We start from the raw sequence: 25,937 nt of genomic DNA on the forward strand, positions 1-25,937 counted from the left end.
GCATCCTAACAACAGAAGTTCCCTTATCATAACATATTGCATCAAATATTTAATGAAGCTCGGAAGCACGATTAATATCCACCTAGCGAAAAAAAGGGAATAAGATGTACAAGAAATACTACAAATGTGAAAGTATACGTGCATATTTCTATTTAAAGCTTGCTATGCAGGTGATCAAGGTCCTACGCCGCGAAAAATAAAACTTCAGACAAAGAATAAAAAATCTATGGAAGACCTAGTCCACTTTGAACCTCATTGGCATGAGATTCTTCAGGCCCGTCCCACTTAAGACCCCCACTAACTTCAATGCGAAGAAACTGAGTCCATATTTTCCACTCTGGGAACAAGATGTCTATAACTATATAGCTCACCTAATGACGTCAAAACACGAACTTTAAGTCTAAAGCATGTAAAATAACAAGTACAACAAATGAAGAAAGTGTTACCCATGATGCAAATGCCTCGTTTAGCCATAAATCCGTCCACCATTCCATCGTTACAAGATTGCCAAACCATTGGTGTGCCAATTCATGTGCCACGACAGTTGCAACCTTCCACAAAAACAAAATGAAATGATAAAGGTTAAAAAACAATAGCTAGAATGAAGCTAAATTATGAAAACAAGATTGACATTCAGTATGTTTATGTTACCATTTGCTTGTTGGCAGCTGAAGAGTTATGTTCATCAAAGAGCAAAAGCATTTCTCGGTATGTAACTAAACCATAGTTCTCCATGGCGCCAAAAAAATCAGGGATTGCAACCATATCTAATTTTGGTAAGGGTTATGGCACAGCAAAGTAACTGTAGAACTTTTTTGTCATTGATTTCATATCAAATGATAAACAATTGAACATGAGCACGGAAGGGGAAAAAATCAGAGAAAGGATTCATTGAGTTATTTTGAGATCTAAACATACTCTCTGTAAAATTCAAGAGCGCTGACAGCAAAGTTCAGAGCAAACGCCCCTTGGTTTGCTTTACCAACTTGAAAATATACCCACACTTTGACTCCTGTGACGAGATGAAATATGACACTGTCAAGAAACGGTTACTAACAAATACAGAACAAGAGATGTTGCGTATGAGTTTTACCATCAGATGAATGATCTTCAATGTAATCAAACAACCCAACAACAATGGCCACCAAGTACGTCGACATGATAGGTGACTCTTCATACAAAACAGTCTTCAGATGTCCATCCACTTTTTCTTCAATAATGGGCATGTTGGTCAGTGCAATTAATTCAGATGGAATGTCATCCAGTCTAATCTTAAATGTAGCCTGTCAATCAAAGTTACAATCGATAAGAATAAATGGGGTCAATTCAAACAATCCTAGTAAAACAATCTAACAAGAACTTAAGGAATGATTTCTTATCCCATAAATATTAACAGTCTAGGTTGTATTACAACCACCAAGAGAATACAGAGAAGAAGATGAAGAAAGAAAGAAAGAAGAAGAACGAAAATACAACGAAACTCTTAAAGAAAGGTCTGAATATTCTTTGATTACATGATCAAACTCACAGTCTCACATTCTCTTCTTTTATACACGAGTAACCACACCTCTACAATCTTAGCTAACTAGACCAATCTTATCCCAACAGATCCTAACTATTTTAACAGATTCTAACAACCTTTTCTATGACATGGCACTTCATATTTGATGACATGGCACTTCAGATTTTCTAAATCAATATATGTCAACATCCCCCCTCAATCTCAACTAGGGTAACCTAGCTTGAGATTGAAGCAATGCCGAGTAAAGGTAGGACTGTGAAGGCCTTTTGTTAACACATCTGCAGTTTGATCATCAGTGGACAGATACTGAACCAACAAGTCTCCCTTGTGAACTCTTTCCCGAATGAAGTGATAATCTGTATCGAGATGCTTGATTCGAGAATGAAACACGGGATTGGCACTTAAAGCAATAGCGGACATGTTATCACAATAAATGGTTGGTGGCTCAGGTAACTCAACCCCAATATCTTTGAACAACAACCTGATCCAGGCCACATCAGCCGCCGTATGTGCCAGGGCTTTGTATTCAGCTTCGGTGGAACTCCGAGAGACTGAGGTTTGTTTCTTGGACTGCCAGGATATAGGGTTATTGCCTAGATATACAACATACCCAGTCACTGACCTTCTTGTATTTAAATCAGCAGCCCAATCTGAGTCTGAGTATGCAGTCAACTGAATAGATGTATCAGATGTAAATGTAAGGCCACACTCTGAAGTTCCTTGAAGATACCTCAAAATCCGCTTAACAGAATTGAAATGAACATCCGTTGGTGCTTTCATGAATTGACATACCGAGTTGACAGCAAATGCTATATCGGGTCTAGTAAATGTTAAGTATTGTAATGATCCAACCAAGCTCCTATACAATGTAGCATCTTTCAACAGGGTACCCTCAGTGAGCAACATCTGACAGTGAGGTTTACATGGTGTAGAGGCAGGTTTACAAGACTCCATACCAGCTTTGTGAATGAGATCCTTGACATACTTGGATTGATTAACAAATATGTCACCATTAGCTTTGTAATGAATCTGCAAGCCCAGAAAATATGTAAGTCTTCCCATGTCCTTTAATTCAAATACCCCAGCCAAATCTTGAATCACAGCTTGTAGTTTGGTACCATTAGATCCAGTGAGGATGATATCATCCACATATAAGAGCAAAACAAGTACATCCACCCCATCAGTTTTCACAAATAAACTGGTGTCAGAAGAGGATGCACTGAATCCCAATGTTGGCAAATAGCTAGTAAATTTGGAGTTCCAGGCCCTTGGTGCTTGCTTGAGACCATACAGAGACTTGACTAGTTGACAGACATAATTCGGATGAGACGGATCAACAAAACCCTGAGGTTGTTTCATATAAACCTCCTCTTGCAACTCCCCATGTAAAAAAGCATTTTTGATGTCTAACTGCCTTAATTCCCACTTGTGAATCGCTGCCAAGGACAAAATAAGTCTCACAGTTGTGTGTCGCACTACTGGACTAAAAGTTTCAGAGTAATCAATACCCTGTTCTTGAGAAAAACCTTGAGCTACAAGGCGAGCTTTGTACCGAGACACGCTGCCATCAGGATTTTTCTTGATTTTATAGACCCATTTACTGCCAATAATCGTTCTGTCAGGAGGAGGAGGTACTAATCTCCAAGTTCCTTGAGATTTAAGAGCATTATACTCTTCTTGCATTGCTGATTGCCATTGAGGTATAGCAGATGCTTGGTGCTAGTGCATTTTTCTAGAGATGGAATTACTCTTACGGCACACAATACGTTTGTTGCCTGCCAGCTTTCTCACTCCAGGGGTTATTGTGTAATTCTGCAGCCGGCAGCTCCTTTTTCCACCTCCGCCGTGATTCTTTAATATTATTTCTTCCAAGCTTGGAGGTGGTGAAGTCAATCATCGACTCTAGAGAGGTGGCACAATATTTTTCTTCGGCTCTCATGGCCACCCTTTCACAATATTGGATGGTTTCTTTCATTATGTCGGCTTCCAAAGACCCCGGTTTATCTGAAAATTGGTTAAGAATTTCTGCCAATTTGCTTGAATCGACGGGGATGTACTCCGCGGTCTTGCAAGAGGAAAAGTACTTGGGTCTTCAAGTGTTAGATTTTCAGCAGCATCTTGCTTGTAGCCGAACATTTTGCTTTCAGTTGAATCATCCCGGTAAAGATATTGAAAGTTAGTTGCAATATCTGCAACTTGGTTGTGAACGATAACTACCCCTTTGCCAACAGTAATGAAGTCCGCGGATTTACCAACATAAATGGACAACAAGATATGTTAGCCAAACTTTTCATACGATGGTTGTTATTTTTGGGTAGCTAGCTAGTCAAAATCATTAAGGGAAAACGTAATTTATTCTACTTTTTATAGCCAAAATAGTCTTTGAGATTAACATAACTCCTCACTTTTGTCTTAATAATGAGAATTAGTAGAAGTAATTTTTGAGTTTGTCCAATAAGGATTTATATAAATAATAAAAACCATTTTAACTAAAAACTTCTCTTTTTTTTTTTTTTTTTTTTTCACTCAATTACTTTATCATATGAACATGAAAAATCGAAGTTAAAAATAGATTTAGAAATCCCGAAGAATACTCTTCAAAAAACCGCAACTTCATTTTAAGCAAAGGCAAAAAAATTCAAAATGGAATTCTTCAAACTATACAAAGTAGAAACAAGAGCTCCATGCGAACACTGCAAGAAAAAAGGGAAATAGCCACGGAGCCAGGTGATTGTTTCTGGGGTAGCTATTCCTACAAGCGTGACAAACAGTATGTCATAATTTTTTACTTTTTGGTGCGATTTTTTAACTTTTTATCACGTATTTAGCAATCACTAGGCTAGCAACAACCAAGCTTGTTCCGTGGTTGTTGCCTCATTTTCTTCTCATGCGAAAGTGAAAACCTGTGTAAATCACAAGGACGATTGGTTGTGGAAATGAGTTCTTGAAGCCAATTGTGGAAATGAGTTCTTGAAGCCAATCTGAGGTTGTACATATAAACCTTACCCTTCAAAAACAAAGACAATAAAAAGGAATACACAAAAAAGAAGAGGGGACATAAACCTTACCCTTCTAGAAACACAAAACGAGAATGAAATAAAGAAAAAAAGGGGGGACATGAAACCTAACTCCCCTAAAACCAAAGCTAAAGGTCTAAACCTACAAAACAAGTCAAACAACCCCATAAAGTTAGGAGAAAAAAAAAAAAGTGAGACAAACTTGGATGCCAACATGTACATTAATTTGAGAAGCTGTAACCAGGCAAGCCAACATAGTCTGAAAACAGAGCAGCCCGATGTTATGAGGTGTCCCCTTGGTTTAGGATTTTAGCTTCTTGGCATTCTCTTGCTTTGATTAGATCGTAAAGAAATTGAGATTACACTTCCTTATAAGCACATACAAAATTCATTAAATATCTAACATGTGATTCACAATCCATACATACTCAACACCCTCCTCTCCTAAGACAAAAGAGATGTAACCTGTGTATCATGCATATAGTAGCACCACAATTCAATACTGAACCAATGGACAGATGGCACCACAGAGTCAAAGCATATATAACTATTACTGAATGTTGTAGAGCACGTCCACTATAGCATGCTTTCGGTACAAGTCCACACGATAGCATGCTTTCATTTATGAGTTTATATGTAGGTTGAAATACATAGTGACAATAAGAAGTGATCGACAGTCGATTTAATTTCAAACTGCTGACATCATCATACGTAGATTTCTGGTTTGATCAGTCAAATCATGTAGATTTCTGGTTTGGAACCCAGACAACATGATCACTGGGAAGGAAATGGCAGACCGGAACAGTTCCCGGCTTGATTTTGAGGACTTGGAAGGACAAATGTTTAGGGTTCCAATCTGATGTGTCTGTGTGGCAGACTGCTACTGCTTTAACATTCACCCCATCAGCACCTTTCAGGGGCACCACATAAGCTCTGGTTGTTTTTGTTGCATGGCAGTAAAAAACAGCATAGGGATAGTTCTGCTTGTGACACACGACGGACTTATCCGCTGCCAACTTCTTCACTCCAGAAGCTATTGTGTACTTCTGCAAAGTGGCTCCTTTCCCGGCTTCTGTCGAAATTGCTCGAACATTTCCTCCTCCAAGCTTGGAAGTGCTGAAGTCAATCATGGACTCCAAAGAGGTAGCACAATATTTCTCCTCTCCTCTAATGGCTGGATTCTCGCACTCTTGAATCGTACCCTTGATTATATCCGCTTCCACAGAACCCGATTTCACTGAAAATTGGTTGAAGATTTCTGGCAGCTTGTTCGACGAAAATGGGATGGATTCCGCAGTTTCGCGCGGCACGAAGGTTTGCGTGTTTGAATTCGTGGTGAAGTGCAATTTCATTGTTTTTCCAGGACGCATGTCTTTCTCCAAGAAGAAAATAGCGACGTTTGGGTCTTGATGGAGTTGGGTTTCCGTGGCTGCATACATGTATAAAAAAGGGCTTTTTCCTGGTGTTACTCCAACATACACGGGCTTTCCCTTGGGCCCTGTGTTTACGGACACTCCTCCTTTGCCAACACCAACGTTGGTTCCCTTCCCGGCGTTCACCCCAACACCGCCTTTGCCTCCTACGGTCACGTTAGTGCCACCGCCTGGCTTTCCTTTTCCGGCTTCCACGTGCACTCCGCCCTTCCCGACGTTTACATTGGTGCCTCCAGGCTTTCCCTTTCCAGCGTCCACATGCACTCCAGTACCCTTCCCAACATCGACATGGGTGCCTCCGGGCTTTCCTTTTCCAGCATCAACGTTGACACCACCCTTTCCTACTACAACAGAGGTGCTCTTATCTTCTGTGAAATCTGCAAATTAGCAAACATAAATAGAGAGCAAGTGAGAAGAGGTAGAACATCAAAATTATTAAGCTAAAATTTGTGAGAATATTTGGATCATATATAGAAAATATGGGGATTCGCTGTTAAGATCATATATCTAAAACTAAAAGTGCAGTCAAGTTTGTCGGCACATATTCATAATTGTGAAGTCAAATTATATTTTCTAACAACATAAGATCATATAGCTAAGTGCCATTAAGTTTATCGGCAGATATGCACAATTGTGAAGTCAAATTATTGAAGGTATCAAGAACGCATCAACCACTTGGTTTTAGAAATTTCAGTTAATTACACAAGAGAAAAGTTTATAAAAAGTTGACCGATAGTTTTGAAATTGACTTATTATATTTTGGCTTTTTTTTTGCACATGTGAGAAAATAAGTACATGTATACCAAGACCACAATCCAATGATCAATGAGAACATTTAAGCTATTCCATCCCTTCATCTTTTATAATACTAAATTGTTGCTATTGCAATGGATTATATCACTTTTAGAGAATATTTACATGGATTTCTTACATGTATACGATGGTTAAACTCGTCAGTGAGAGTGTCAGTAGTGGTGTTAATTTTGTATGTCTAAATTGAATTATTGTCTAAGGAATACACGATATCTGAGCTTCTCTGAGATTCTAATACTAACCTGCAGGCTGGAGAAGTTCACTGATAGCTTTTGGCATTTTTGAGTTTGGCAAGACAGAGTTCCAGTAAAGTTGAGGTGGTAGAGCAGCATGGCATGCCACCAGTGTGAGCTGCAAATTAACAATATTTGAACCCTCATCAGCACGGAAGCAAACGCAAATCAACTGAAATCAAAAAGTAATATATTAAAATTAGAAAGCTTACAGTTAGAAAAGCAAGGATGTGAGGGAGAAAGAACCCCATTGAGACTGAAACTATTGGAACAGAAAGCTAATGGATGAAGAAAGAAAGTAACTCAGAGCTAGTGAATGTGGTAACAAGAGCAAATACATTCCACATTTATAGAGGAAAATGTACAATGTACTAAAAGTTGATGGGTCCATAAGTAACACTCCACCAGCATTGTCGACTACTCAATTACTTCAACTGCCCCAGGCTCACTCACTTAATTTCATTGATATCGATTAGGACGTGCCGGCCATGTAGGGACTCAAGACAATGCAGGTGCATGAGAGTGAACAAGAAACAATATGAGTTGGTTTTTTATCGCAAGATGTCTCGACACATCTAATTAAGATGGTTTTAATTTAATCAAAAATCAATTAATGTATTTTTTAAACAAAGGTGCTTGAATTCAGTGTAGTCTCTAGATATGGATGATATTGATCCATATCATTTTTATTTAATGACTACATTGATAATTTTTAATTTTAATGATCATCTTGATTTGATGTGTATCATTTGTGACAAAAATTGTTATAAGATAGGATATACATGTGAGTGTGTGAATGCGTGCAAACTCTGAAAACAAAGAGGTGTATAGCTTGGACTGGTCATTGATTTGTACTTCAAGTTAATTCAATGAGAGACAGTTGATAAAATTTTAAGGTCCCTGTAACTCTCTTAAGTGGTATTATAGGATCAGTTTACGTAAAAGTGTTAAGCTTTTTAATTATAGCATGTTAAAAATTTTAATAAAAATTTTACTTTTAAAATAAAACAATTTAAGTGATTTTTTAAACAAAAAAATTTTGAACTTTCTTGCCATTTAAAAACGTTTATTGGGAGCTGAAAACGCTTTAGATTATTTTTAAACCACTTTCATACAGGTTTATAATATATTAATATTGAATTACGTGTTTTATTTGTTAATACTTAAAATTAATGCAAACTTATCAAGTACTCTTTAGAAATTGTGTAGTATATATATTGTTACCACCGCACACAAAAATTATGTTGCAAGTGACCCTTTATTACAGTAGTAAAAATGTGTTGAGCCCTTATATAACGGCGTGGGTTCGAACCTCGTTGATGGCTAATCTAACAAAATCTATCGTTTGACCAAAAAAACAAACATTATATCTTTTCCTAAGGAATGGGGCAATCTTTACTACTTGCAACTTTAATCGTTTCAAACTAAACATTAATGTAGTGACTAGTCAATTGAGTCCTTCCCGATACATCGAGCTTCTTATTTTCAACGAAAACAAGTACTCTATATAATTACGTTATTACTAACTTATTATGAAACTTAATATATCATATTTTTTTTAGTGTAAATAATATTATTTGTTAAATTAGTATTCTATAAAAGTCATCTTGCATATGATTACATATAAGACCACTTACGGATTCAATAATATGCGTAGTCATCGTGATTTTGCTTATCAATTAAGATCCATTAATTTTTTATCCAACCATCGACCTTTCCTATTGAGCGATGATCAGTCATCCTACATTTTGAAAATGCCATTTATAACCCTAGGCTATTTGGGCACCAAAACGGACTAACCCTAAAGAACAATGAATGAAAATAAAATCTTGAAAGTGAAAATAACTTAAAATAATTTTTTATTTTTATTATGTATCATTCCTTGTATTTTTCTTCTACATGCATTATATCAGGTTTCCTTTACTTCTTCACCCTTGTTTCTTTTCATATATATTTTTCTCATATTGCAAGTAATAGAGGGGAAAACTAAAAAAAAAAGCGAAACGATTATAAAAGAAACTTTAGTCATGTTATTGACTGTTGCGGTTCACTTTAGCAAATTTGTAAATACTTCTTCTATATTGCAAACAAAATCATTCTCAAACAAATCCTCAGTGTGATAGTGTGGTTCACTTTTGCAAACTTGTAGACCTCCCTTGTAACTCCTCAACCTGGAGTTCCACATGAGGAACCAGGTTAACTATACATATACAAATCTGATCATATATGTATTACACATACAATAACGAATAAAGAAGGAAGAGTTTTTCAAATGCAGAGTTTATGGCACCGGTAGCAAGTACTTTATGATTCAGGTCTTAGCAAGTTTATTGATAGAGATCAATCGTTTTCATTCAAGTTATTGATAATGGGATGAAAGTAACATCCCATTATTAATTATGGGATTTTTTTACCATACAGAACGGGGTGCAACTGCTCTTATTGAATTCATTTTACAGGGAAGCTCTTTGGCAAGTGATCATGCCAGGTAGCTAAAGTTTCTGTTTCGAAACCCAGGCAATATCGCCGTCAGAAAGAAAATGGCAAACGGGAACGGTTCCTGGTTCAACTTTCAAACCTTGTAAGATTTTTGGGTTCCATCTAGATGTGTCTGCATGGCAGATAGCAACTACTTTCGCAGTCGTCCCGTCAGATCCTTGTAGAGGCACCATATAAGCCCTAATCCTTCGAAATGAATGGCAGTAGAAGACAGCATATGGGTAGCTTAACTTGTGGCACACAATGACTTTGCTCTTGTCGACTGCAGAAAAGTTCTTCATTCCAAGGGAAATTATTGTGCAATTCTGCACCCCTTTTTCCACCTCTTCCGAGCTTGGAAGTGGCATAGTCAATCATCGACTCTAAAGAAGTGGCACATTGTTTTTCTTCTCCCTTAACGGCCTGACTTTCGCATTCCTGAACGGTTTCATTAATTTTCATCGCTTCCACAGACCCTGATTTCAATGAAAGTTGGTTGAGAATTTCTGGCATTTTGTGAGAAGAGAAGGGGATCGACTCTGCAGTTTTGCGGGACAGGAAAATAGCTCTAGTCGAATTTTTAGCTAAGCGATATTTCTTTGCATTTCCAGAATGCATGTCCTTCTCCAAGAAGAAATTAATTACTTGACTAATGTCTCCACCTCCATCGTAATTTACAAAAATACGCCACCAGCAGTTTCGGGCATAATCTTGGCTGAAAAAGACAAGTCTTCCTTGCCAACACCAGTGTGGTCTGCAGAATTATCAACATAAATGGAGAAAAAGCGAAACTCTTCAGATCACAATTGTTAGAAGGAAAATCTTATAAGCACCTCAAAATAATCATAACCCCATCTTCTAGTTTTTATATAAATATTTTTTTTCATCAAGGAAGATTGCAGGATATTTATGTTGAAATGACAAAAATAACTCATAATTATTCCTATTGTTTGGTTTTAAGTTTTAACCACGTATCGTGTCAATAAAATGATGGGATGGGAAAAGCTCTTTGAGTCAGAGTTGTAAGTTAAAACCTGGTTTGACAAGTTGACTGAGAGCTCTTGGCATTGGTGTGTCCGGCAGGATGGAGTTCCAGTAGTGAAGTTGAGGTGGCAGTAAAGAAGTATCATGGCTTGCCGTTGACACCAGTCTGAGCTGAAAAATAGTTAAGATTCTCGTTAGCATGAGGTAAAAAAAATCAGATATGTTTATATGTGTACCTATAAGATTCATAAAAATTCATTGGGAAAATTCAAATTTTACACAGTTTACTCACAGTAAAAAATGCAAATATTCTCAAGGGAAGGAACCCCATTGAAAAGGATGAAACAAGAAAACTCAGGTTCTATGGTGAGCAATAGGAGACCGATTCAAGTTTTATAGAGGAAGTCAACTGAAGTGCCAAATTTGTCGGGATTAGGTTTAACACGTGCCCCCTTCCACTGCCTCGTGTGATGTTCCGCATTTATTCTAACTTTGTACCAAATTCAAATAGAAATAGTAAGAAAAATCTCTTAAAAGTGAGACATTTTGTAGATTCTTCGTCATGTAGTGGTTTTAGCAAACTTTTCGTGTTAACATTATAAAATATTATGTCAAAACCATAAGAAATCCAATAATCCATACCGGATGAAACCGAAAATGCAGAGCATGCGGTGGCCTTTATTTTTTTTCTTACGTTTCTTATTTGTTTCTTTGTGTGGAAATAAATTGGAGTGTTTAATTCGACATTAATGTGGTGGCTAGTAGATTGAGTCCTGGGTACATAATTCATTCGACATTAATGGGGTTGCTAGTAGATTGAGCCCTGGATACATAATTTATTCGACATTAATGGGGTGGCTAGTATTTAATTCGACATTTTTTTTTCTTACGTTTCACTCTAACAGCGCCTTTGAAAAAGTCATTTTGCACGTAATTAGATATAAGACCATTTATGTTTCAATTATTAAGTTTAGTCTTCGTGATTTTGCTTATCAATTAAGGTACATTAACTTTTGATTCAACTAACCAACTTCTTACTGACAATGAGTCATCCTATATTTTGCGAATGTCATTTATACCCTTAGGCTATTTTGGTCCCCTTAGGCTATTTTGGTCACCCAAACTTGTGCTTCAAAAAATAGAGAACAACGAATGAAAACATAATTTTGAGAATGAAAATAACTTAAATTTTTTTGTTTTTATTGTGTATCATTCCTTGTATATTTCCTCTACATTCACTATACCATTTTTCCTTCATTCTTCTTCATCCTTCTTTCTTTCCATATATATTTTTTTCCCATATAGCCGAGGTAGGTGGTTGCCTAGGGCCCTCAAGTTCCCGGGGCGGGGGATCCCAAATTTTTTTATACATCCTGTATATAAAATATAAATAAAGAAAACGTAAGAAACATCATAATTATTTCGTTGGTGCAGTGGAAACAGTTACGCTTTGTTTTTATTGGGGTTGGAAGTTCGAAACACCTTGTAAGCATTAAGTTTTTGCTTTTTTCAAATCTAAGAAATTAAAAATTAAAAATAAAGATAAATTGTTCTTTAAAAATTTTAAAATTACTAGAATCAAAAGGAGTTAAAATAATTCAACAAATATTAATTTTGAATGAATTTAAAATTTTCAACTTTAGAAAAAAAATAACAAAACCTATGGGTGGTTTATGTTTAAATTCTTATTTATTTTCAAAAATATTTTAAATAAAAATTGTATAAATAGAAAAAAACTTGAGTTTCTTAAATAAAAAACATACAAAGGCCAATTGTCACAAGCCTACGAGTGTGACAAGAGGCTAGTGAAATTAATGGCCTCAATCTGTCCAAATGCTTTTTTTGTTTTTCTTTTGCTTTTGAAAATAACCTAAAAAAATAACAAAAACCAGAATAATCATAACTTTGGAATCCTTTTCTTTCAACTTCCCAGTCTTTCTATCGCTAGGTCCTGAAGATTGTAATTTGAGGTAACCTTAACTTTGAATTTAAATTTTCTTTTTCAATAATTCATTGTTAAACTAGGTTATTCTGAAATTTGATTCGCTAGTGTGTGTTGATTTTAGAAAGAACACAAGAGAACCACTTGGCGTTGTTGACTTATTATATTCATCAATCAAGTTTTATTGTTTTTTACTCTCTTGGTCATCAAGTTTTATTGCTCTTCACTCTCAATCTAGTTTGGTATTGCTGTGCTTTGAAAAAAAACCGCTTCTGCTATGCCATGAGAATAAGCTCATTTTTGTTGCTTCACATTTTCAGCTTATTTTCACCCAAAACTGTGAAAATAAGTTGTTTTTAAATGTTTACCAAACACCTTTTTGAACTCAACTTTTTTTTATACCCACTTTTTATAAAAACACCTCAGTACCAAATCAGTACTTAGACTCTTGACTGCAAACACGTAGTACATTTGTGTCTAAAGACATGTGACATGTAATATTAAGTAATGTTAGTATATCTTTTTTCTTTTGATATTCATTTTTAAAGATATTCGATGAAGAAATAGACTTTTCATGTAATTAGCGAATTCTTTTTACTACATACCAATATACAAAGAGTCGGAGGTCCGAGAAATTTAGGGCCCCACTTTGAAGACTCGCCTAGGGCTCACAAATTCTCAAGGCCGACCCTGGGGTCATTTAGGTTTAATAGAGATCAATCATTTTATATATTTTTTTCCGTAGTCATTGATATTATTATTTTTTGAGTAATGCGAGTGTTTATTGCACTGGTAGCAAGTACTTTATGCTTCGGGTCATTAGCAAGTTTAATAGAGATCAACCGTTTTATATATATATATTTTTTCCATATTCATTGATATTATTATTTTTTGAGTAATGCTAAGGAGTCTCAATTTGAAGACTAAAATTTGAAAACTAAACAACTTAAAAGTTGATGATTGGTTTATTACTTAAGTGTTAAAAGACGTGCTTATTTCTACTGGTGACACATTATTCAGTTTGCAATTTTAATCTTCAAATTTAGTTTTTTTAGCATTACTCTTATTTTTTCCATTCAAATTATTGATATAGGAGGTAGGATAAGATTAAGAGATACAATAAAATATATGTAACTAATCTTTGTCCTTCCCATCTTATTTTTTTCCTTTGCTTTTTTTTTTTTTTTAGGTACTTTTTTTGTCTCTATTACAAGAGGGAATTTTGCATTGCCAATGAGTAATAAGAATATGTTATGAAGTGAGTACGTAGTCTCAGACATAAACAGCTAATCAGTCTCATGGGATTGTTTTTATCAATGGAGCGGGCTAATTACTGTTATTGATGGGCTACATAATCAAGTAGAGGACCCGAGCGGCGGATTCAACTCATGTAGGTTTTTGTTTTGAAACCCAACCAACATTCTCGTTTTCAAGAAAATGGCAGATGAGATTAGTTGTTCTTGGCTTAACATTGAGCTCTCTGAGGGCAAAATGTTTTGGGCTTCGTTCAGATGTGTCTGGCAGGCTGCTACTGCTTTAGCTTTCGTCCTGTCAGCGCCTTCCAGAGGCACAATAAAAGTCCTTGCTTTTTCAATTGCATGGCAGTAGAAAACGGCACACGGATAAATCATCTTAGAGTAGTTCCACCGGGGAACCTTTAGGCCGGCACCTTGCCAATCCACTCCAGCCGAGTAGATAGGCTGGCACCCAGCCCAAGCTGGTCTTTAGGCCGGCTCAGAATGTGCTGAGCCCTTGCCCGACCTACATGATGCCAGGCAATACCGCCACGCCTCCCTCGACCTGAATTCAATTCCCTGGGTGTGGAGCACCTCCTTGGCGAGCTCCGGCGAGGAGACGACTACGAGGTTGCGTTGCCCTATGAGGAGGAGGAAGCAGTCGCTGAATTTCTCGGCGAGGTCGGTGAGATTACGGCGGTTGAGGTCGTCGCTGACCTGGAGCCAGTTTCCAAAAAACGGGTATGGGTATAGGATCAGGCGGGAGCTTGAATTTCTTGCCGCGGAGTTTTGAAATGGCGATGGTGACGATCACGACGACGAAGAGACCCAAAAGGGTCTTTTCCAAGAGGAGGAGGTCCACTTTTAGGGGAGCGTTAGTGTGGTGAGTAGTTTGGTGGGTGTACGGAGCGAGATGCAGAGAGAGTTGCGGTGGGAGAGTGAACTGATTTATTAGGGGTTCTGGGTTTGCGTTTTATAGAGGAACGGTTTCGCGGGCGTTAGAGGAACGGTTTTGGCGGCTTGAAGAGAAGAAAAAGAAGAAGGGAAGAAAAAGTGGTGAAATTGTGCTTGACCGCACAATTGGAAAATCAGGGAAGAAATAAAAGAAGAGGGTCCAGAGAGACCCTTTTGAGAAAAATGGGAAGAAGAATGAGAAGGGATCATGTTAGAAATTAAAATTAAAATTATTATTTTATAATGAAAATTAATAAAATTTTAATAAAATTGACTAGGTTATTTAGTTTTAGGGGTGGAAATGCATTTGGTCTATTACTGTTTATTAGAGTCTATTATTGTTCATTGAATGAATTAAATGAGCTGAATGTTGATGCATTTTTTAAGGGGTGTAATTGCTCTTATGGCACACAATAAGTTGGTTGCCTGCCAGCTTTTTCACTCCAGGGGTTATTGTGTAATTCTGCAGCGGGGTAGCTCCTTTTTCCACCTCCGTCGTGATTGCTTTAATATTATTTCTTCCAAGCGGAGGTGGTGAAGTCAATCAATCGACTCTAGAGAGGTGGCACAATATTTTTCTTCGGCTCTAATGGCCACCCCTTCACAATATTGGATGGTTCTTTCATTATGTCGGCTTCCAAAGACCCCGGTTTCACTGAAAATTGGTTAAGAATTTCTGCCAATTTGCTTGAACCGAAGGGGATGGACTCTGCGATCTTGCAAGAAGAAAAGTACTCGAGTTGGGTCTTCAAGTGTTAGATTTTCAGCAGCATCTTTGTAAGTCTATACTTTTTCAGACGCATCTTGCTTGTAGCCGAACATTTGCTTTCAATTGAATCATCCAGGTGAAGATATTGAATGTTAGTTGCTGTAGAAAAAGGTATGTAGGCTAAAAATTATATTTGTTATTGATACATGAATGTGGAAAAATGGAAGAGAATGCAAATGGAAGAGAATGCTTATGGAAGAGAATGCAAATGGAAGAGAATGCTTAATTTTTTCTCATTGTGTTTCTCTACAAGATTACAAGGATATATATACATGATACAAGTGTGTAGGTAGGACGGCTGTAGAGGACAAGGTAGCCGTCCTAGTGTGTAGGTAGGACAAGGTAGGACGGCTGTAGGACGGCTTGACGGCTGTAGGACGGCTAGTGTGTAGGTAGGACAAGGTAGGACGGCTGTAGGACGGCTGTAGGACGGCTTATTCTTCCAATAATAATATTATATACAATTACACAAGGACTCCAACCATATTCCTTATTTGTCTAACACTCCCCCTCAAGTTGGAGAGTGGATGTCAAGAACTCTCGACTTGCGTAACATACCCGAAAACTTTTCTTTCCCAAGAGGTTTGGTAAACAAGTCTGCCAACTGTTGTGCCGTACCCACATGCTTGGTCTCTATTGTGCCATCTACAATCTTATCTCGTATAAAGTGACAATCTATCTCAATGTGACGAGTTCGTTCATGAAAAACAGGATTGGCAGCTATATGTAATGCTGCTTGATTATCACAAAATAAAATGGAAGGACCATCCAAAGGAATGTTCAAATCCTTCAACAAAAAACGAAGCCAAACTATCTCGCAACAAGCACCTGCCATGGCCCTATATTCTGCCTCTGCTGAAGAGAGCGAAACAGTTTTCTGTCGTTTCGTCCGCCAAGAAATCAAAGAACCGCCCAAGAATACACAATACCCAGTAGTCGAACGGCGAGTGATAGGGCAACCTGCCCAATCAGAATCACAAAACGCAGTTAACTTGGTCTGGTTGTCAGAACGAAATAATAAACCTTGACCTGGAGTAGCCTTTAAATAACGAACAATACGAAGCGCAACATCCATATGAGATATCCTTGGCTCGTGCATAAAACGACTTAGAACATGCACAGAATAGGTGATATCCGGCCGAGTGATAGTGAGATATATTAACCGACCTACTAATCGTCGATACTTTTTAGGATCCTTGAGAAGTTCTCCTTTATCAGATAATTTTGTGTCATCCATAGGAAAAGCAATGGGTCGTGCTCCCAAAAAACCATAGTCCTTGAGAATCTCTAATGCATACTTGCGTTGAGAAATATAAATCCCTTGTTTCGAACGAGAAACCTCAATACCCAAAAAATATTTTAAATCACCAAGGTCTTTTATCCGAAAATGATCACGGAGAAAAGACTTCAGAGAATTAATGGCACTAGCATCATTGCCTGTAATCACAATATCATCCACATAAATGAGCAAAGCTGTGAAAGAAATACCAGACTTTTTAGTGAACAATGAATAGTCAGCTTTGGATTGTTGAAAACCGGCAGAAATGATGGCACTAGTGAATTTGGCAAACCATTGGCGAGAAGCCTGCTTAAGACCATAAAGTGACTTGTGAAGGCGACACACAAGATTCTCCCCATGTCGCCGAAGACCAGGAGGAGGAGACATATAGATTTCTTCATGTAAGTCATCATGTAAGAAAGCATTATTAACATCAAGCTGATGAAGAGACCAAGACTGACTAGCAGCAAGAGCAAGAAGACAACGCACCGTAATCATCTTAGCAGTAGGAGAAAAAGTGTCATGATAATCAATACCTTCAGCCTGAGTGAAGCCTTTAGCAACCAAACGAGCTTTGTAGCGGTCAATAGAGCCGTCGGAATTATGCTTGAGTTTGTACACCCACTTACAACCAATGGGAATTTTGCCAGGGGGCAAGGAAGTTAAAGTCCAAGTACCATTAGCATATAAAGCTTGAAGCTCCTCAGTCATAGCACGTTGCCAATTGGGGTCAGTGGCAACCTCGGCAAAGGAGGAAGGCTCCACAGTCCGACTGACAGAGTTAATGTAAGAAAAATGCCTGGGAAAGTAACGGTGATAAGAGAGAAAATTACAAAGTGGATATCGCGTACCTTGTGTAGAACCGGGTTGCGAAGTCGAAGATGGGTGGGATGGCAGAATCACCCGCGAGCAAACGTAGTCTTTTAAATAGGATGGAGGTTTATGGGCACGGGAAGAGGTGCGAGGAAGGGGAGGAACGGGTAATGGGGCAGCAAGGGAATCTGTGGGAGGCGTGGAAGGGGAGGAAGGTGGAGGAGGGTGAGGCGTCGGGGCAGGAAGGGGTGGGTTATATGTAAAGTCCAGAGGGGGTGGGATGGGTAGGGTAGGCGAAGAGGAAGGGATAGGAGGGTGAGAAACGGCATAAGGGAAAGTAGTTTCGTGAAAGATGACGTCTCGACTAGTGAAAATGCGGTGATTGTCGAGATCGTAAAGGGTATAGGCCTTTTGTCCATGAGGATAACCGAGAAAAATGCAACGATGAGCCCGAGGGGAAAATTTGGTGGTGGGAGTGACAGAGGTGGCATATGCCAGACAACCAAAGACGCGGAAGTGGTCATAAGATGGGGTTTTCGAAAAGAGAACCTCAAATGGGGATTTATGATGGAGAAGACGGGTAGGGAGACGATTGATGAGATAAGTAGCGGTAAGAACACATTCCCCCCAAAACTTGATAGGAAGATGAGATTGAAAACGAAGGGCGCGAGCGGTTTCAAGAAGATGACGATGTTTTCTTTCAACAACGCCATTTTGTTGGGGGGTATAAACACAAGAAGTTTGTAAAAGCACCCCATGATCAGAGAAAAAACTACGTAGAGATAAAAATTCACCACCATTGTCAGTACGAATGCATTGGATGGTAGTGCGGAATTGGGTAGTGACATAAGCAAAAAAATCCTTAATTAATTGTTGAGTGTCAGATTTATGTTTCATGAGGAAGACCCACGTAAAGCGAGAAAAAGCATCCACAATGGTTAAGAAATAATGAGCACCAGAAAGAGAAGATTGACGATTCGGGCCCCAAATATCACAATGAATTAAAGCAAAAGGGAAAGTTGATGAAATTGAACTCAAAAGAAAAGGTTGACGAGTTTGTTTTGCCAACGGACAAACATCACAAATATGACTAGAATCAAAAGTACAATTAAGAGAGCTAGATGCTAAAGCTTGCAAACGAGTGGAGGAGGGGTGACTTAGACGCCTATGCCAGAGGGAGGAGGGGATGGTAATGATGTTGCAGAGAGGTTGACGGGTGGGGAGAGAAGAGGTAAGGGCCACAAGGTAATACAGATCGCCACGTCGCTTACCCACACCAATCATCGCCTTCGAAACCAAGTCCTGCAAAACACACCAAGAAGGAAAGAAGGTTATGGAACACGATAATCCATCTGTAAGTTTACCAACCGATAAAAGGTCCACTCGGAAATTAGGGACACATAAAACATCCTTCAAAGTAACTGATGAATTTAAAGGAAGAGTGCCGGTAAAAGTAATGGGAGCGGAAGCACCACTAGGCAAAGAAACAGGCGGCAAATGTGAAGGAAAACGATTAACCAAACATGAAGCGGAAGAAGTAATATGATCCGTAGCACCACTGTCAAGAATCCATTGACCATGACGAGAGGTGACAGGTAACAAACCTTGGGCAAAATCAGTAGTGAGCACGGCATTGGCCTGAGGAGGGGTGGTGGTGTCACGTAGAGCAGCTAGAACACGGGAGTGCTGCTCGGCAGAGAGGTCAGGCATGGCAAGCTGCAAGTCATGCAAAGTGGGCTGGGCCCCGTGCACTTGGTGGGTCGCTGGAGTAGAAGAGGAGGCGGGGGCCTGGGTGCCTTGCACGTGATGGGCCTGGGTGAAATTATGGGGGCGGGAAGCAGAAAACCGTGGCTGCCGGGGAGGATTGGAAGGTGCATGGCTGCGGGAAGAACTGGAAGCAGTGGCACGGCGCGGTGGTCGCCACGGTTGGCCATGGAGGGGATGGCCAACGGGATAGCCATGAAGTTTATGGCAGGTGTCTCGGGTATGATAATCAAAATTGCAGTAGGTGCAGTGGAGGGGAGGACGAGCAGAGGAGGGACGGGACGGGCCACGAACAGCCATGGCAGCAGGTTGATCGACAGAGCGGAGGACGCCCAGGGAGCGTTGTTTTTCAGCTTGAGACACCGAGGAACAGGCCTGACGAACAGTGGGAAGGGGATTCATTAAAAGAATCTGGTCACGAACAGCAGCAAAGGATTCGTTGAGGCCCATTAAAAATTGCATGAGTTGTTGACGGTCATGCTTGGCGTTGCAAGAGCACGTGCAGCCATCATTATAAGAAGCAAGCTCATCCCAGAGAGCTTTCAGGCGAGTAAAATAGGCGGAGATAGAAGAATAACCTTGAGAAATTGTAGCAAGTTCCCGGTTGAGTTGGAAGATGCGTGGAGCATTACTCTGAGAGAAGCGTTCGCGAAGATCATCCCATACAGCTTGGACAGAGGTGGAAAAAAGCACAGATTCTTGAAGGTCAGGTTCTTAGGAATGCAGAAGCCAAGAGAGAATCATGTCATTGCAACGACGCCAAGCTGCGTGAGCATCAGGGTCGTCGGAGGAAGAAGGTTCTTGGATATCGCCAGTGATGAAACCAAGTTTATTCTTGGCACTCAAGGAAAGCTGCATGCCACGGGCCCAGGATGTGTAGTTATCACCATTCAACTTCTTGGATACAAGGACAAGATTCGGGTGGTCGGAATGATGAAGGGAAAAAACACCATCGGAAGAAGAAGAGTCAGCCATGGGAACGGCAGAGAAAGCTGCCGAAAAAAAAATTAGGGCTAGGGTTATAAACCTGCTCTGTATACCATGTAGAAAAAGGTATGTAGGCTAAAAATTATATTTGTTATTGATACATGAATGTGGAAAAATGGAAGAGAATGCAAATGGAAGAGAATGCTTATGGAAGAGAATGCAAATGGAAGAGAATGCTTAATTTTTTCTCATTGTGTTTCTCTACAAGATTACAAGGATATATATACATGATACAAGTGTGTAGGTAGGACAAGGTAGCCGTCCTAGTGTGTAGGTAGGACGGCTGTAGAGGACAAGGTAGCCGTCCTAGTGTGTAGGTAGGACAAGGTAGGACGGCTGTAGGACGGCTTATTCTTCCAATAATAATATTATATACAATTACACAAGGACTCCAACCATATTCCTTATTTGTCTAACAGTTGCAACATCTGCAACTTGGTTGTGAACGATAGCTCCCCCTTTGCCAACAGTAATGCAGTCCGCGGATTTACCAACATAAATGGACAACAAGATATGTTAGCCAAACTTTTCATACGATGGTTGTTATTTTTGGGTAGCTAGCTAGTCAAAATCATTAAGGGAAAACGTAATTTATTCTACTTTTTATAGTCAAAATAGTTTGTAAGATTAACATAACTTCTCACTTTTGTCTTAATAATGAGAATTAGTAGAAGTAATTTTTGACTTTGTCCGATAAGGAGTTATATAAATCATAAAAACCATTTTAACTAAAAAACTTTTTTTTTTCTTTTTTAACTCAATTACTTTATCATATGAACATGAAAAGTCGAAGTTAAAAATAGATTTAGAAATCCCGAAGAACACTCTTCAAAAACCGCAACTTCATTTTAAGCGAAGGCAAATAAATTCAAAATGGAATTCTTCAAACTATACAAAGTAGAAACAAGAGCTACATGCGAACACTGCAAGAAAAAAGGGAAATAGCCACAGAGCCAGGTGATTGTTTCTGGGGTAGCTATTCCTGCAAGCGTGACAAACAGCATGTCATAATTTTTTACTTTTTGGTGCGATTTTTTAACTTTTTGTCACGTATTTAGCAATCACTAGGCTAGCAACAGCCAAGCTTGTTCCGTGGTTGTTGCCTCATTTTCTTCTTGTGCGAAAGTGAAAACCTGTGTAAATCACAAGGACGATTGGTTGTGGAAATGAGTTCTTGAAGCCAATCTGAGGTTGTACATATAAACCTTACCTCTCAAAAAACAAAGACAATAAAAAGGAATACACGAAAAAGAAGATGGGACATAAACCTTACCCTTCTAGAAACACAAAACGAGAATGAAATAAAGAAAACAGGAGGGGGGACGTGAAACCTAACTCCTCTAAAACCAAAGCTAAAGGTCTAAACCTGCAAAACAAGTCAAACAACCCCTTAAAGTTAGAAGAAAAAAAAAGAAAGTGAGACAAACCTGGATGCCAACATGTACATTAATTTGAGAAGCGGTAACCAGACAAGCCAACATAGTTTGAAAACAGAGCAGCCCGATGTTATGAGGTGTCCCCTTGGTTTAGGATTTTAGCTTCTTGGCATTCTCTTGCTTTGATTAGATCGTAAAGAAATTGAGGTTACAATTCCTTATAAGCACATACAAAATTCGTTAAATATCTAACATGAGATTCACACTCCATACATTCTCAACACCCTCCCTCTCCTAAGACAAATGAGATGTAACCTGTGTATCATGCATATAGTAGCACCACAATTCAATACTAAACCAATGGACAAATGGCACCACAGAGTCAAAGCATATATAACTATTACTGAATGTTGTAGAGCACGTTCACTATAGCATGCTTTCGGTACAAGTCCACACGATAGCATGCTTTCATTTATGAGTTTATAGATAGGTTGAAATACATAGTGACAATAACAAGTAATCGACAGACGATTTAATTTCGAACTGTTGCCACTCAAACTATGCTAATTAAGTTGATCACATAATCATACGTAGAACTGAAGGTTTGATCAGTCAAATCATGTAGATTTCTGGTTTGGAACCCAGACAACATGATCACTGGGAAGGAAATGGCAGACCGGAACAGTTCCCGGCTTGACTTTGAGGACTTGGAAGGACAAATGTTTAGGGTTCCAATCTGATGTGTCTGTGTGGCAGACTGCTACTGCTTTAACATTCACCCCATCAGCACCTTTAAGGGGCACCACATAAGCTCTGGTTGTTTTTGTTGCATGGCAGTAAAAAACAGCATAGGGATAGTTCTGCTTGTGACACACGACGGACTTATCCGCCGCCAACTTCTTCGCTCCAGAAGCTATTGTGTACTTCTGCAAAGTGGCTCCTATCCCGGCTTCTGTCGAAATTGCTCGAACATTTTCTCCTCCAAGCTTGGAAGTGCTGAAGTCAATCATGGACTCCAAAGAGGTAGCACAATATTTCTCCTCTCCTCTAATGGCTGGATTCTCGCACTCTTGAATCGTACCCTTGATTATATCCGCTTCCACAGAACCCGATTTCACTGAAAATTGGTTGAAGATTTCTGGCAGCCTGTTCGACGAAAATGGGATGGATTCCGCAGTTTCGCGCGGCACGAAGGTTTGCGTGTTTGAATTCGTGGTGAAGTGCAATTTCATTGTTGTTCCAGGACGCATGTCTTTCTCCAAGAAGAAAATAGCGACGTTTGGGTCTTGATGGAGTTGGGTTTCCGTGGCTGCATACTTGTATACAAAAGGGTTTGGTCCTGGTGTTACTCCAACATGCACAGGCTTTCCCTTGTGCCCTGTGTTTACGGACACTCCTCCTTTGCCAACACCACGTTGGTTCCCTTCCCGGCGTTCACCCCAACACCGCCTTTGCCTCCTACGGTCACGTTAGTGCCACCGCCTGGCTTTCCTTTTCCGGCTTCCACGTGCACTCCGCCCTTCCCGACGTTTACATTGGTGCCTCCAGGCTTTCCCTTTCCAGCGTCCACATGCACTCCAGTACCCTTCCCAACATCGACATGGGTGCCTCCGGGCTTTCCTTTTCCAGCATCAACGTTGACACCACCCTTTCCTACTACAACAGAGGTGCTCTTATCTTCTGTGAAATCTGCAAATTAGCAAACATAAATAGAGAGCAAGTGAGAAGAGGTAGAACATCAAAATTATTAAGCTAAAATTTGTGAGAATATTTGGATCATATATAGAAAATATGGGGATTCGCTGTTAAGATCATATATCTAAAACTAAAAGTGCAGTCAAGTTTGTCGGCACATATTCATAATTGTGAAGTCAAATTATATTTTCTAACAACATAAGATCATATAGCTAAGTGCCATTAAGTTTATCGGCAGATATGCACAATTGGGAAGTCAAATTATTGAAGGTATCAAGAACGCATCAACCACTTGGTTTTAGAAATTTCAGTTAATTACACAAGAGAAAAGTTTATAAAAAGTTGACCGATTGTTTTGAAATTGACTTATTATATTTTGGCTTTTTTTTACACATGTGAGAAAATAAGTACATGTATACCAAGACCACAATCCAATGATCAATGAGAACATTTAAGCTATTCCATCCCTTCATCTTTTATAATACTAAATTGTTGCTATTACAATGGATTATATCACTTTTAGAGAATATTTAGATGCATTTCTTACATGTATACGATGGTTAAACTCGTTAGTGAGAATGTCAGTAATGGTGTTAATTTTGTATGTCTAAATAGAATTATTGTCTAAGGAATACACAACATCTGAGCTTCTCTGAGACTCTAATACTAACCTGCAGGCTGGAGAAGTTCACTGATAGCTTTTGGCATTTTTGAGTTTGGCAAGACAGAGTTCCAGTAAAGTTGAGGTGGTAGAGCAGCATGGCATGCCACCAGTGTGAGCTGCAAATTAACAATATTTGAACCCTCATCAGCACGGAAGCAAACGCAAATCAACTGAAATCAAAAAGTAATATATCAAAATTAGAAAGCTTACAGTTAGAAAAGCAAGGATGTGAGGGAGACAGAACCCCATTAAGACTGAAAATATTGGAACAGAAAGCTAATGGATGAAGAAAGAAAGTAACTCAGAGCTAGTGAATGTGGTAACAAGAGCAAATAGATTCCCCATTTATAGAGGAAAATGTACCATGTACTGAAAGTTGATGGGTCCATTAGTAACACTCCACCGGCATTGTCGACTACTCAATTACTTCAACTGCCCCAGGCTCACTCACTTAATTTCATTGATATCTATTAGGACGTGCAGGCCATGTAGGGACTCAAGACAATGCAGGTGCATGAGAGTGAACAAGAAACAATATGAGTTGGTTTTTTATCGCAAGATGTCTCGACACATCTAATTAAGATGGTTTTAATTTAATCGAAAATCAATTAATGTAGTTTTTAAACGTAGGTGTTTGAATTCAGTGTAGTCTCTAGATATGGATGATATTGATCTATAGCATTTTTTCTTAATGACTACATTGATAAATTTTTAATTTTAATGATCATCTTGATTTGATGTGTATCATTTGTGACAAAAATTGTTATAAGATAGGATGTGCATTTGAGTGTGTGAATGCGTGCAAACTCTGAAAACAAAGAGGTGTATAGCTTGGACTGGTCATTGGTTTGTACTTTAAGGGGGCGTTTGTTTGCCCTCATTAAAGTGTACTGGACTGGACTGGACTAAGAATTAGTCGAGTCCCATGTTTGCTCCTGACAGGGACTAGGTTTAATGAGACTAAGTTTCACTCGCCTAGACTAAATCTGGGACTAGCTAGTCTTAACGTAACCCCTTGAAAACCATGGGACTAGCTAAGATTGTCCCCTTTCTCCCCCTCGCCTTGCTCCTCGACCACTCACCCTTGAAAACCATGGGATGCTTTTCACAACCAATTTTCATATAAAATACCAAATTGAAGATGGGAGAGAAGGGATTACAATTCTACATGAATCGAGGCCAAAAGGTGGTCGGAAGTGGCTGGAAAATGGCTTGGAAGTCTCGGCTGGTTTGGGTTTTTTTCGAATCCATGACAAATCAAGCATGCAAAGCTCGAATATGGGACCAAAGATGAGGAAGAGTTTGTTAGTGGTGGAAACCTCGTCTAACCTGATGAGGTTTAGTTAGAAAACCCGTCGAGAAATCTGCAACTCATCGAAAAAAATGAGGCAAGAGGTGAAGTGCAGAGGCAGTGAAGAGGCAGGAGGGAGAGGTGAAGTGTAGACTGTAGAGGCAGGAGGCGAAGAAGATGAAGTGAAAAGGCAAAGGATTTACAATAAAAAAAAAAAAAAAAAAAAAAAAAAAGAAGGAACAAAAATGGGAGAAATGGGGAATGGGGAATAGGGAGGGAGAAACGGAGAAAAAAAAATGAATGAACAGATAAGAGAGGGTTCTAGAAAAATAGGGAAAAAGATAAAGTAATAACAAAATATTAATTGATATATTAAATTAAAAATAAAATATTATTAAATATTATTAAATAATATAATATTATAATCCTCTTTTTTAGTCTGACACTACACCAAATGCTTCACTAAGTCAGTCCAGCTTAGTCTAGTCTAAGTCAGTCCAGTTTAGTCCCTGAAGTTAGTTTAGTCCGAAACAGTCCGGTCAACAAACGTACCCTAAGTTAATTCAATGAGACAGTTGATAAAATTTTAAGGTCCCTCTAACTCTATTAGGTGGTATTATAGGATCAGTTTACGTAAAAGTGTTAAGCTTTTTAATTAGAGCATATTAAAAATTTTAATAAAAATTTT

At 38.8% G+C, this 25,937-nt stretch overlaps 2 protein-coding genes, 2 long non-coding RNA genes and 2 pseudogenes across 5 annotated transcripts; all 6 read right to left on the reverse strand.

The window, feature by feature from the left end:
* Nucleotides 1-343: 343 nt before the first annotated feature.
* LOC148690972 (uncharacterized) lies at nt 344-1,368 on the reverse strand. Its single transcript, XR_015956374.1, has 3 exons — nt 1,094-1,368; nt 652-1,012; nt 344-551 (listed from the first exon to the last, which is right to left on the reverse strand). It is a non-coding gene; the product is annotated as an uncharacterized LOC148690972 (long non-coding RNA).
* A 3,700-nt stretch (nt 1,369-5,068) lies between these two features.
* LOC137735877 (BURP domain protein RD22) lies at nt 5,069-7,390 on the reverse strand. The gene is made up of 3 exons (XM_068475234.2): nt 7,231-7,390; nt 7,028-7,136; nt 5,069-6,349 (listed from the first exon to the last, which is right to left on the reverse strand). Exons 1-3 carry the CDS (start codon nt 7,267-7,269, stop codon nt 5,277-5,279), a joined length of 1,221 nt encoding a protein of 406 aa, XP_068331335.2. The 5' UTR covers nt 7,270-7,390; the 3' UTR covers nt 5,069-5,276.
* Nucleotides 7,391-9,344: 1,954 nt separating this feature from the next.
* Nucleotides 9,345-10,857, reverse strand: LOC137729154 (BURP domain-containing protein 6-like; annotated as a pseudogene). Its single transcript, XR_015956156.1, has 3 exons — nt 10,773-10,857; nt 10,520-10,651; nt 9,345-10,258 (listed from the first exon to the last, which is right to left on the reverse strand). The product of XR_015956156.1 is annotated as a BURP domain-containing protein 6-like (transcript).
* A 2,914-nt stretch (nt 10,858-13,771) lies between these two features.
* LOC148690973 (BURP domain protein RD22 pseudogene) lies at nt 13,772-15,433 on the reverse strand (annotated as a pseudogene).
* A 3,040-nt stretch (nt 15,434-18,473) lies between these two features.
* LOC148690974 (uncharacterized) lies at nt 18,474-19,294 on the reverse strand. Its single transcript, XR_015956576.1, has 2 exons — nt 19,077-19,294; nt 18,474-18,774 (listed from the first exon to the last, which is right to left on the reverse strand). It is a non-coding gene; the product is annotated as an uncharacterized LOC148690974 (long non-coding RNA).
* Nucleotides 19,295-21,978: 2,684 nt separating this feature from the next.
* On the reverse strand, nt 21,979-24,293 carry LOC137729190 (BURP domain protein RD22-like). Its single transcript, XM_068468048.2, has 3 exons — nt 24,169-24,293; nt 23,966-24,074; nt 21,979-23,288 (listed from the first exon to the last, which is right to left on the reverse strand). Exon 3 carries the CDS (start codon nt 22,847-22,849, stop codon nt 22,217-22,219), a length of 633 nt encoding a protein of 210 aa, XP_068324149.2. The 5' UTR covers nt 22,850-23,288; nt 23,966-24,074; nt 24,169-24,293; the 3' UTR covers nt 21,979-22,216.
* Between the last annotated feature and the right edge of the window lie 1,644 nt (nt 24,294-25,937).

Source organism: Pyrus communis, chromosome 15, assembly GCF_041283825.1.
Source record: "Pyrus communis isolate YQ-2024b chromosome 15, ASM4128382v1, whole genome shotgun sequence".
Taxonomy (NCBI): domain Eukaryota; kingdom Viridiplantae; phylum Streptophyta; class Magnoliopsida; order Rosales; family Rosaceae; genus Pyrus; species Pyrus communis.